At 29.5% G+C, this 13,705-nt stretch overlaps 2 protein-coding genes across 2 annotated transcripts; both read left to right on the forward strand.

Annotated features, from left to right (window-relative positions):
* The first annotated feature begins 1,141 nt into the window (after positions 1-1,141).
* LOC135927031 (uncharacterized) lies at positions 1,142-7,714 on the forward strand. The gene is made up of 11 exons (XM_065462967.1): positions 1,142-1,268; positions 2,550-2,611; positions 3,752-3,908; positions 4,022-4,155; positions 4,216-4,393; positions 4,654-4,736; positions 4,808-4,965; positions 6,498-6,652; positions 6,887-6,978; positions 7,029-7,113; positions 7,668-7,714. The coding sequence occupies exons 1-11, from the start codon at positions 1,142-1,144 to the stop codon at positions 7,712-7,714; spliced, it is 1,278 nt and encodes a 425-aa protein (XP_065319039.1).
* A 3,126-nt stretch (positions 7,715-10,840) lies between these two features.
* On the forward strand, positions 10,841-11,900 carry LOC135927032 (basic proline-rich protein-like; the record flags this gene model as incomplete). Its single annotated transcript, XM_065462968.1, has 1 exon — positions 10,841-11,900. A coding segment is annotated over one exon (1,050 nt), but the record flags the coding sequence as incomplete, so codon positions are not given.
* Positions 11,901-13,705: the final 1,805 nt, after the last annotated feature.

Raw genomic sequence — 13,705 nt, forward strand, 5'->3', positions numbered from 1 at the left:
TTAATTTTATTTAACATTTTATATCATACTATTATTGTGCAAATTAATTGAGAATTTTTTATAATTCTCTACATGCACAAATTAAAATATACTAGATATTTGCTAAGTGTGGTGACAATTCTATAGTCTCTAAAAATATAAAAACTAGCTCTTTTAAGCGTCTATTTTGTTATTTTTTTTTTAAAGAATATTTTCAAATCTAATAAAATAACCTTTTTTAATTTGGCGCCCTCAAAAATTAGGGTTGTGAACAAATTCGGGTTCAGAATTTTAAAATTGTTTAGTTGGGCATTTTGAAACCACGGACCTAACAGAGTCCTATTTATGGGCAACCCATCAAACCCCCGGGGTAACATAAACCTAGGGCTAGTTCAGAAATCTTTTAGAAAATCGGTGATTAAGTTCCTGTTATCAAAATTTCAGATAAATAGAATTTAAAATTCCTGAACCTAAATTCATGTTCACAAACCTACCAAAAATCAAATTTTGGTGGCGATCTAAGCATATTCCATTCTATGGCTAGGTAGCTAATACTCATACCTTTCTCAACTCACCATAGGCAATTTAGGTGGCTAAAAAATATCTGAAGAAGGATAATCTATATAATGTTATACTTTAGTTAAAGCTTTTTAGTAGGATTAAAATTAAACATTAAATGTATAATATTATTTATTTTTTTAAACAATACAATACGGAAGAATTTCGTACAACGTAAAAGCTATAAATAACGATTACGTATTTGTTATCATCGTAAACTTGTTGGCAGATGTCAAACGAGTTCTAATTTTCATTTTATGTTTTTGTTTTAGTAAATGTTTTAAGTTATTTGTTTATTCGATAATCATATTAAAGTTTTTACTCCATAAGGTATGACTATTTTTTTTTATAATATAACATAATATTAAGGCCGGATTCATCGTGGGATACGATCCGATAACAGCTGATAGATTTTAAAATCAATTTTGCTTTTATTCATGATAATAATCTAAGTATTGATATTAATAAAGAAAAATTGATCTCAACAGATCAGATTTTCAACAATCAGATGTCACTATGAATACAGCCTAACCCTTAAATCGAGCTTTATATAATAAAATAAATTACTTTTTCAATTTTAGGGGAGATTACGATTTTTTAAAAAATGGCAGCTGTAGATTTGATAAGAGACCCAAGAGTTATCAAAGACGCGGTAACGGATATAAATCAAAGTGTCCTTGTTATTCGTAGCGCGGTTCAAGCACTCAATCAATTGACAAACCCTACTCAGAGTATTAAAAATAGTTTACTTTTCAAGAATATAGTGTTGTTTAAACGACTTGATTTGAGTCGATTTTTAAAAATGTTTGCCAGAAAATTTTTACCTAAGCCTGATTCTGCCAACTGATGTCCAAATCTTTGTGTCATCTACGTGTGAAATCCACAGGCATACGTAATATTTTTCTGGTGAGTTAGTCATTTTTAAAAATCGGATAAAATGGAGCCGTTTTACAATATCTTGTATAATTTATTGATTTATGCTTCTATGTCCCTTTTTTTAAATTTAGATCTAATTTAACAATCATATGCTTAATCAATATGAATGGAAGCTATATAGCTTTATTGAAAACCTCTAAATAACCGTTTTTTAAACTCAAGATTTTGTGTATAAATGAGCAGAAATTCAAGGCATAATAATATGGCTAAAATCTTGATTTCGTCGCTTTTTTATATATATAAAATAGCCCTAATAGAGGTTTTAGATAATACAATTATGAGCTTTATTAATCTTTTTTTTAAAAAAATTAACTGAAATCGTATTAAAATAATTTAATTCCTTTTAGAATTGGGATAAATCAAAAATAAAAATACAAAATCATTATTAAATTTTTATAAGTTTTAAAAAAATGACTATCTTAAGAAAAATTTACATGTAATTGGAATAAATTGCTTCTTTTTTTCTCTTCAATTATGAGCGATAGATTTAGATAGAAAAAGTAGGACCAAAAATTGGCAAGAAAGAAGGAAAGAAAGTTTCATAATTTATTTCTAACTTTGTTTTCTGTGCTATTATATACATGTTAGCGAATAGAGGAAATTGAAATCATTAATATGATGCGTTTTTAATCTTGAAATATCTAAGCTTGGTCAGAATTATAATCTACCATATATGGCACCTACCCATATCTACTTAACCACATGAATTTCAAAAAATTTTACTAAGCCATTTCGGGCTAACTTTAATCGATAATAATAATTAAATCTACTGAATATTTGAATTAAATATTTTTTTTCAAAATTTCTTGCCATATTGTCTGAAAATCCTAGAGTAAATACTATACACATGGTCAAATATTATTCAGAAAAAATCAAATAATTTAAGCAATTTACGTTATAATTTCAAAGATACCTCCCTAGTACAATACCAAATTAAACTAAATTCTTTATACTATACGAGATATTGTATAATTTATATTACTAACCTTCAAAATTAGTCTATATTATGATTTAAAATAATACAATATTGGATTGGATCATTTTTAATTATCTATTCCATTATTTATTTTTCACAGGGCTATCACCCGAAAAGAACGACTTAAATGCCATCCGCACACATTTGAGGGAAAGTTTAAAGGTGAATTATAACGATCATATATTATTAAAAATAATTTATAAATTATAATAAGGAATTATCACTATGCTTGTAACAAAGTCTTGTAACAATTTGGGTGTTTATTTTCATTATATAAAATATTGTCGACTGAAAAGAATGATAAGCTTACCATGGAAAATTCGAGGTTGGGAAACAGAAATTTCAGGATTTCTATCTGCAGTATTTATCGAGGGATAAACGAATACTCATTAAAACCAACCAATATAGGCTTCTGGTCATAAAAAATAATAAATCAAAATATTTAGTTTTTTATTTAAAAAAAATGAGGAAGCAAAAAATGCTGCCCGCTTAGAAATAATTTTTATACAGTTAGTAAAAAACCAGTTTATTATTAAAAACAATCGCTAACTATTTTTATTTGATATTCATATCAATTATAATGCCTGAAATAATTTTGTTATGGTTTTATAGAATGGTAAATAAATAGTAGTCATTGCAAATTCTTTGGGGGTGGGGGAGTGCCTCCAACAAATTTCCTGTAATATAGAATCTTCTGATATCTAAATCTAAAAAAAGTCATTTGATGAATTTATTTTAATAAGATCAATATTTAGGCTTTAAAATGTATTGATTTTAAAGGCTTGATCCATTTATCAAACCTATATTCTTGGATATGTTCTCACCTAATCATATTGCTTCGGCATAACAAATATTAATAAAGAAAAAATATAAAAATTTTATCATTTAAATCTATTCTAACTAATTATTTATAATTAAATTTGAATGTAGCATGGATATAAATTATGATGTTATAGTTTTATAGAAGAAAATAATCCTCAAAATTATCAAAAATAGATTTTATTACTATAAACTACCTCCTAACCTCATTAATATATCAATAAAAAAACTGTTTCAGAAACTCCCCCCATTCTAAAGGGTCCTAAGTCCCTAATACCCTCCAAAGATTTCGAGGAAAAACTACTTCATTATCCCCCCATCACGTAAAATTGTTTTAAGTTTATAAGCTCTATTTAGCTAAAATGGAAATATAGAGTATAAGATCATGTATTCGTTGAGAAATAAATTAGTAATCGATTCTAAAATAAATTGCATCTGATCATGATTTTCAAACTATAATTTAAAAAAAAATAAAATAATTAGCATGATATTGAAAATGTCGGTATTGGTAAATCAATTGATAATCTCGCTGAAGTAAATAAAATAGCGGCCAGGATTAAAGGGGCCAGACCCGATATGAATAATGCGGAAATCAACGCTTTAGCACATGATTTGTATGACAAAATAAGAGAAGACCCATGTAAAACAATCGTATTTATTTTTTAAAGATTTTTATTTTTAAAAAATGATTCATCATAATGAAAAAAAAAATTTATTTTTCAACTATATACATTTTATTATCTAATAAAATAGCAAACCGAAACATAGTAGAAAGCGTGCTTAGAGATTTGGAATTGGGAAAAATCAAAGGAAAATCGCCTGAAAGAAAGGGGTTTGACAAATTAGTGGGTGATTTTTCGAAATCTTACGGTGGAGAAGTGATAAAAGTTTTAAATTGATCTCTCTCGCATAACCTATTTCATTTTTTTTTTAAAAAATTTAAATAGAAAGCTATGCAAAAAGCGCTGGAAATCAAGGCCAATTATCCTGCCATGACCCGACAAACCTTGCTGTGTTTAATATACGATCTATGCGAAAAAATAATGGATGAAGAAGGAAAAGCCCCAGGAGCATTCAAATCAGCTTCTTCTTCTAATATGAAAGCCTCTGCAATTTTTGATGCAGGTTTTAGATTTTATCAATTGAGAAAGCCTATATAATAATAAATGGGATAAGGCGTTAAACATGCATAGCAAAAAAAAACTCATAAAATTTAGTCTATTGCAAGGTTAATGTGTATTCTGATACAATAGGTCCGAATCACAATCTTTAATTTTCCAAAATTTTAACAAGGATTGTAAGATAGATGTACTAATAATAAAATACAATATTTTCAACATATTAACTATTTTTATTTTATATCAATGTTTCCCTTCCAAAAAAAGATTTCAATGTTAGAGATGATTTCGCTAATCCCCTAGGCGTCGATCTGAAGGGAAGATCAGTAAATATGGATGCCCTATGCAAAGTAATTTTCTTATAATTACTCCTTTGCACATGTCTTAATTAAAATGATCCTTCAAATTTTAATAATTTTAGACAGTGCGCCTTTTGACCAGATTAAAAAAAATGCACCCAGACTGGCCAAAAGAAGACATATTGTTTAAAATCAATTCAATTTACAATAGTCTAGCGAATGGGGAAAGAACCTTTCAAGATTGGAGCATGGAAATACCTGCGCCTTTAGGATCTATCTCGTAAAACAATGTTTTATTTAAATTTAAATTGAACGACTTTAATAAAATGAGTTAACATCCGTGTTTATTCATTTCCTTATTCAATATATTAAATTAACATATAAATACTAGCCTGGACCTGTATCAGTTCGAGTTCTGAATATTCGGTTCATTTCTAAAATTTTAAACAGCTAGTTTTCGCTGTTTCCAGTCACAGATTTTTAGGCCCAAGGATCCAAGTTTTTGGTTAGTTTCTGTCAAAGTAGTAATCAAATTAAAAAAAATATGAATCATACGTGTGCCGAAATTTTAAAAATATGTTCTGTTCTAATTCGCCTAAATTTTAAAAGACGGTTACAGATTCTAGTTTAGTATTCGGATTCTAAAGTCTGCACATATTGATTAGTGTTTAATATTAAAAATTTTTGATTGAAACAATACATTTTTTCTTTCATTATCAGCCATTTGGTTATATTGGATAATCATTTTGTTTGAAAATGATAATTCTATAGCCACACATTGTTAAAAAATTATCCCTAACGAGTTTCATGCAAATAATTTGTAAAGGAGATAGTTTAGACAATCTAAAAGTGTCTGCATTATTGAATATTTATTTTGGAATCTTTTATTTCTTTTGCAATTAAATCATACATTTTCATATTTCCATATTCGTACCTGATGCTGTTACAAAAAAAAATATCAAGGTCAATTTTTTTCTATCAGACTTATTTAATTCTATTTTTAACACATGAGAGCGACTCTAATTTAAATAGTAAAAATTTTAAATGGAGTATGTTGAAGTTATTAAAAAAAAAGATATATTTTTTTTATGTTATGATTTGAATATTTAAATGATAGATGAATATTTAAGTTATCTGTAATGAACTTACATTTTTGTTAAATTTTGCATAAACAAATTTTTTTTATTTGAACATAAAAACCCATGATTATTAACGAACGTCTATGTACGAATAATATTATAGATTATTGTTATTTTGCATAGAAAATGTTTTGTTTTTTGCATAGCAAATTTTTTATATATAAACTCGCAATTTTTTTAAAATACAAACAATCGGATATTGGAAAATAAACTACTTAAGGGTATTATTAAATTGATAGTGAATATAATCTTACTATTATTTATATCGAAAAATCAACAAATTCGACAGAGTATATTTTTGATAAAATAACAAATCGCAGGACGAATTTAGATTGTCTAAAAATAGGGATAAAGAAGCCTCTATCATATTCATACAAAATAAGAAAGATATAATCAAAATACACACCTAGTTCATAATTAGCCACGAGTTTTTTTTTCTAGCCAAATTTGAGAATTAATGTCATCACATTATAGCAAATCCATACATTATTTAAATTAGTGATCAATTTTTTGTTAAATAAACATAAATTCCGAAATTAGGCAAGAAAACTTGTAGATAGATTTTTTTTTGTGTTAGGACATATGATATGCATAATTTAATTTTATTATTGATGCATGTATCTTCTAGCCTCTGTAAAGTAATACAATTTTATATATTCTCATTTTGAAAAAGGCAACCAGATCCTTACTTTAGACAACCCATGGTAAATCAGATTATGGAAAAGCCTATGGAGATGAACGATGATATGACGGAAGTTTCGCAAGAGATCATGCATGCCGTATCCTCTATTAAAGATGGAATTCATAACCTTAGAAGCACAGCAGAAGGTTAATTGTATTTAGTAGTAAACAATATATATTATATAACATACAAACCAGGGTCAATTAAAATTTTTACGAATTCTATATCAGTTTCGAAATGATTCAAGATTTCTGGAGTTTTTTATTAAAATTGAAACATAATGAGATTTATTTGATATAAATTCACTTCTTCCATTTTTTTTAGCCTATAGTAACTTCCATAAGGTAATATTTTATACGATTAATCTTATTTACATGTAGATATTAAGTTAATTGAAGCAGCTCTGGTCTCGGGTCCACCATCCCCTGATTTAGAAAAGATGCGACAGGAGACTGAAAAAGCACGGTTACAGGTACATATGACCATTAAAACTCGATTTTATATTTTTAAATTGTATTTAAGATGGAGCTTGCAAAAGAACAGGGTAAATTAGCGGCGAAGAAAGCGGATGCAAAACCTAAAGAAAAGGAAAAAGAGAAGAAGAAAGGTATATAAATTATTTTCAAATATTTTAACCCTTTAAGCATCTCAAAAAAAATAAGCATGAATGTGGATTGTGTATTGCTTTCGTCAATATGCGTAATATCCTATAATATTATACGAAATTTATAGTATTAATCAAGTCATCGTTAATTTACTCACTTACTCACTTATTTTTTCTTCTATATAATGATATGGGGAATTCATGAATTGATAATTATTTTTATTTTTGAGATATTTCAATATTTTCAATAAATTAAAAACAGCCCGATTAAGATTTTAACTAAAATAATAATGTAAGCCTCAAGATTTGGCATATAGAGGTTTAAATTCTTCTGTCACCTATGAGAAAAATTTCTAGGCTTGCATAATAATAATGAACCGTTTTTAAAAATCGACCCAAATTGGGCCATTTAACAACACTAATTGACAGATAACAAAATTAGTTATATCGAAATGTGTCAAAAAAAAAAAATAAATATATATTTTTATAAAAATGAATGATTAAGTATCATCAAAACAATTTACTTTAGCATGATTTATTACTTTATATTCAATTAGGTTTCCAAATATCAAAATGTTTAAAGAAGGACCCAAAAGGTATGTAAATTAATTTTTTGATTTTTTACTGCCAATTTTTCGATAGGGGAGACTAATTTTCCGATTTGCAATAAAACAATTCTAAGGGCTTAGATTAAAAGTATTTAATTATACAATCAAAATATTGGCCAAATTAATTTGAGCTATCTACCTTAAATTATTAAAAAGTTATTGGGGTTTGATTTGTTATTTTAGTTACCGTCATGCCCTTGTCTCCCCGACATAATTAATGAGAAACTCTAATTTTATCGATACATTATTATATTTTTTTTTATTTCGTGGATAAGATAAAAATGCAAAAGAGGAAAAACCTAAAAAGGACAAAAAAGACAGTAAAAAAGATAGCAAAAAAGGCAAAAAAGATAGCAAAAAAGATAAAAAGAAAGATAAATCAAAGGGTGGATCTAGCACTGAAGGACCTTCTGAAAGCGATGTTTCCGAATCAGAGAAAGAGTCAAGTGGGACCTCGGAAGGTTAAAAAAGTGCTTTATATATTCCTTTTTTAAAAAAAAACAACTGGTTTCTGAGCCTATAAAATCTTTTATTGAACTATATGTTTATATTATAAAAAAATCTAAAAATATCGAGCATTATTAAACTTATAAAATACTCATTTTCTTAAATTTTGACTATGAATTATTTTGAACATTACCTTAAGGAAAATGAGCGAATGGATAGTTACAGTCATAGTCACCATAGTTTAACTTCACAATATATGGAAAACATAATTGCCATTATTTTAAAATATCAAAATTGGCTGAGGTAGACCCATTTTGTTTGGTCATTTCTGGATCAAATTTGTCTATTAAATTGTTGATTTTGACTTGTGGTACAGCGCGAAGCAGCCATAAAAATTTGTTTGATTTTCAACAGGGGAGTGGGGCGCCAGAGATTGATCTCACTTCTCTGATTCTCCCTATGTTTGATCCGATCAAAACATAGATATTAGTTAAATTTAGTTCATAAAAAAATTGGCTTGTCCATCCATTTGTTTATCACGGCCTATGGTGTTGATTACTCATTACCTTTGAGAGGTTAATTGGATAAAAAATATGGGAGGTTTGATGGGGTGTAGTTAGATGTGCTCCGACAAAACTATCGACAACATCTGAGAGTTTTAAAAATTCAAATTGATGACCGGCGGCGGCGGCTTATTAGCCACCTTCATCATGTGTAGCGTGTTGGCATAGTGGCATAAATTTTTTATAATAATATATTCAATTATGTGAATTTCTAATAAAAATACAAGCTAAATTAAATAAAAAATATACATTACAGATATTTGTGGTATATTTTTAGATTTTTTATTGAAAAGAAAACTAATTATAAATTTAAATTCAATTTTGTAATTTTATAGTTGTCATATATATTTTATTTAGATTTGTTGACAATTTTACAAAATATTTAAAATTATGGTATCTTTTTGTAATTTTAGATTTTTGATTGATTGAATTTTAAAGTGAAAATCAAAATTATAATTATGTTAAAATAGGTGATAAATAAAGTCATCAAAACCCTGATAAATACTATATATTTACAATAGTAACGTTAAACTAATAATCTAAAAATCTAAGAAATATTTTAAAAAATTTATAGCTCACGTCAGCCTGATTTTGACAAACGGTGACGTTTTTGGCATGATTAAAAATGCCTGTCGGGGCACCTCTCCTACTAATTAACTTCCTATTTGGACGATTAAATCTCATTTTTACATAGTATATTTTAATTAAGTTAACCTTTTATATTATAAACAAAAAATAAATAAAAATTATATAAGCAAATAAATAAGATTTTTAAAAGAAATTTTTGTAAAGAATGCCAAAAATAAACATAATTGTGCTAAATATGAGAGACCTGCAAGCCGAGTTCCAAAACTCTATCTTCTGGTACCAACCTTTAAAAAATCAGAAACTCAACAGTGTTTAGAGAACCTAGGCCGGTCCGATTGTTCTAAAAAAAATTATTAAATCAACAATTCAGTTGCGGAAATATTTTAATAAATCAATGAAGTTGTTTAATATTTCAATTTTCCACTGAAACAATTTATAAAAGACTGTCCAAAATTATTCAAAATAACAAACAAAATTTAAATTATATCTAAATTTTAAAAATCCGAAAAGGATTAGAAAAATAAATGTTTTGGTGGGGCCAAAAATATCTGGAAAATTTAAACTAACATCTGACTAGGCTTATAATTTTGACCTATGCAGGTCTGATAAATAATATCGTCGCCTAAGAATTTGAATATTCTATCTCCACTTTTTGTAATTTTACAGGATTCGCGTTTTTAAGCGGTTCCATTTTTAACGGCTAACCCAATTTTAGCCAAAACTATCATGCAAACCTGGAGATCTTGCATATAGAAGGTAAAAAGGTTTGGACATCTAACAAAATCTTGAGAATGGCGTAATATTTTTTGACAAAAATATTGGATTAGCCGTTTTTAAAAATCGTACACAGGAGAGCAATTTAATAAATTATGTTGCTATAGTTTTCAATAGGATGGTTAACCTAATATCGGATTTAATTTAATTTTATTTATTTTATAAATATTTGGTATTTTTTTAACGAAAATTGAATGGTATAATTATAAAAAAATATGTAAAAAATATTTTAAAAAGTGGATACAGAATAGTCTAATTCTCAGTCTACAATATGTTATTTTATGTTCTTTTACAAAAATATGTAAATACATGCAAAATTATTTTATTTAAATATTAGTATTAAATAAGTAATATTTACATGTTTAAAACGATTTAGATACTTCTGAGGAGCACTCCCTCAAACCTATCATTGAATAAAATTGGCCTTACTTAATAGCTGATGGGAATGATTCTAAAAATAATTAAAGATGTTAGAATATATACTAAAATAAAATGTAAATTAAAAAAACATTTTATCAAATTATATTGTATTAAATTAAAGCTGAAAGTTCGGCTCCCAGTAAAGGAAGCAAAAAGAAGAAGAAAGATGGCAAGGGCAAGGATAAGAGCGACACAGATACCGATAAAGATAAGTCAAAAGACAAAGATAAAAATAAGAAAGGCAAAGATAAAGATAAAGATGACAAGGAAAAAGATAAATCTGATGGGAAAAAAAAGGAAGAAGAAGGAAAGGATAAAGACAAGGATAAAGATGCCTCTAAAGATAAAGCTCCTCCTCCAAAGATAGGAGTAACTCCGGATAGCCCAAGCCAGCCTTCACCTCCTGGAGCAATAGCTGGCTCTCCTAGACCCCCTGCACCCCCTGCATCAGGAATTCCACCTGTGGGCTTGCCTAGAGGACCTCCTCAAGTACCTCCTCCACCGGGACAATTAGGAAGCCCTAGACCAGGTCCACCTGGAGTTTCACCCGGCCTTCTAGAAGGTCCTAGACCAGGTCCACCTGGAGTTCCGCCTCCTCCGAGAACTGTAGGAAGTCCTAGACCGAGTCCACCTGGAGTTCCCTCTCCTCCGAGAACTTTGGAAGGTCCTAGACCAGGTCTACCTGGAGCACCCCCGCCTGGGCCTCCGGGTGCCGTAGGAAGTCCCAGACCTGGTCCACCTGGAGCCCCACCAAGACCTCCAGGACCTGGAATACCAGGACCACCCGGTATGCCGCCTGGTGCTCGACCAGGCCCACCTGGAGGCCCTCCTGGCCCGCCAGGCCCTCCTGGCCCTCCTGGAGCAAGAATGCCACCACCTGGAATGCCCCCTGGTTCTCCTGGAATGCCTCCTGGCCCACCTGGAGCGAGACCTCCTGGCCAACCTGGAATGCCTCCTGGCCCACCTGGAGCAAGACCTCCTGGCCCACCTGGAATGCCTCCTGGCCCTCCTGGAGCAAGACCTCCTGGCCCACCTGGAATGCCTACTGGCCCTCCTGGAGCAAGACCTCCTGGCCCACCTGGAGCCCCTGGAGCCGCGCCAGGACCTCCACGAGCCCCACCTTTACCAGGGGCTGGTCCTCCCGGACCACCTGGTGCACCACCATTAGCTAGACCTCCTGGCCCGCCTGGAGTGCCTCCCGGGGCGAGACCTCCAGGTCCGGCTGGACCACCGGGCGCCCCTGCACGCCCAGGGGGCCCCCCTATGCCTGGAGGAGCCCCGCCTGGAGGAGCTCCGCCTGGAGGAGCCCCGCCTGGAGTGAGACCGCAGCCACCTCCAGGAATGGTTAGAGGTCCACCACCCCCACCTATCAGGCCTTAAAGCGATTATCACGATGAATTCCGAAACATTCTGATGTTTATTTTTATTGTATAGTCTATAACTTTTAATGTTACTATCATTTTTATGGTACCATTTTTTTTTATGATTTTATTATAAATTATGATTTAATTAGTATAAAGTAATCATTTATAAATTTAATATAATTATTTTGGTTCATTGCATAATTTGATTTCAGATTTTTATTATCACCGTATTTTGAAAAGTTATCTAACTTGACAAATATATTATAAAAAATATATAATCAATGAACCGGGCATACAATAAGCAGGTATTGTGTGGATATTTCCCATGGGTCGCGTATAGATTTTTATTTTAAGAGCGGCAAAAAATAAAACTAGGTATTTTTTTTAGTTTACGCATGACACTAACTATGCACTTAAGAACTTTTAAAAGGTCTTATTTCTTGTATTTAACTAAATTGCATAGCTGTTTATCAAACCTTATGTAATTGCTATAATAGGATGATATCGAATCGTAGGCCTAATTATTTAATGCAGAGTAAATAATATATCGCTATTGCGCTTTCTATAAATGAGGTATTTAGACTGACTACCTAAAGTGATTTAACTCTTTAACATTATATTTGGATTCTTTTTGATAATATTTGAGTATTTAGGTTTGGGTTCTGATTTATTTTATTTATTAAATGTTTGTAAATAATTAATAGAAAAATTTTTTTTTAAAGGTGTGTCTAATGATCGAAGATTCAAAAAAATAACAGACGAGGAGAAAAAAAATTATTTAAAATTAATCATAAAAATGGTAAAACGATCAAAGGCACTGCTGAAGATTTATTTAGATATTAATTAAGTAATGCGAGACAAATTATAAATATATGCTCATAAAAAAACATAACTCAAACTTTACCTAATAGTTGAATTCAGACTTAGAAACACTAAAATAAATTTATTAATATCTGAATTGTAATAATGTTGTGTTAATTATAAATGTTAAAATAAGATTTTCTTATTAAATTAAGCCAGATTTCTTATTCATAACATTTATCCATAAGGTAAATTCACATTTAAAAAATTTTTTGTAAAATAATTGAACCTCGCAAATCTGGAAAGTACTCTAAAGCTTCGTAAAAAAGTATCTGCAAAATATTTTGTGAAAATGTCTCTAACGTGCAAAATAATATGTTTTTTGAAAAAAGCATCGAAAGAATATCGAAAGGAGGTTAAAGCCCAGCTTAATCTAGTTTGAAACTTTCTACAATTAGAGATAGCAATACATTAATATCATTTAAAAATAATTAAGAGACACACTACAATATAACTGAAGGATAATTAATCATGTTCTAACACATTTAAAGATTACATCAATAAATTTCTTCAAATATGGATTAGTGAAATAATAATCTCATATAATTTTATGGAAGTATGAATCCCTATTTATGTATGTTAAACCCAATTGATTGAACAATATTTTCAGCTATTAATAGATACAGTCAGTCCTCTTAATCTTCAAATAAAAACTGAAGTATTTAGAAGATTCAATCAGAATGGTAGAACAAAATCAATTAAGAAAATAAAAATTATAATTATATTTTCGCGATTTTATGCATTATAAATAAATTAATCTTATAAAAATATGTTATATGTAAATATTTAAGGAATAATTTCTAGGAGATTTTTGAGAAAAGAAAGACATTTAGTAAAAGAAATGCGTCGTATGAAAAATTCAAAAATTTAATTTTTTTTAAAGAAATAGTAGAAAATATTCGAAACTAATAATAATACAAAGAGTGGGATGAGGAGTTTAAAAATGCTGGTGGAAACCAAAATGGCGTGG

Source organism: Gordionus sp. m RMFG-2023, chromosome 3 (genome assembly GCF_954871325.1).
Source record: "Gordionus sp. m RMFG-2023 chromosome 3, tfGorSpeb1-WG-v2, whole genome shotgun sequence".
NCBI classification, from domain to species: Eukaryota; Metazoa; Nematomorpha; class Gordioida; order Chordodea; family Parachordodidae; genus Gordionus; species Gordionus sp. m RMFG-2023.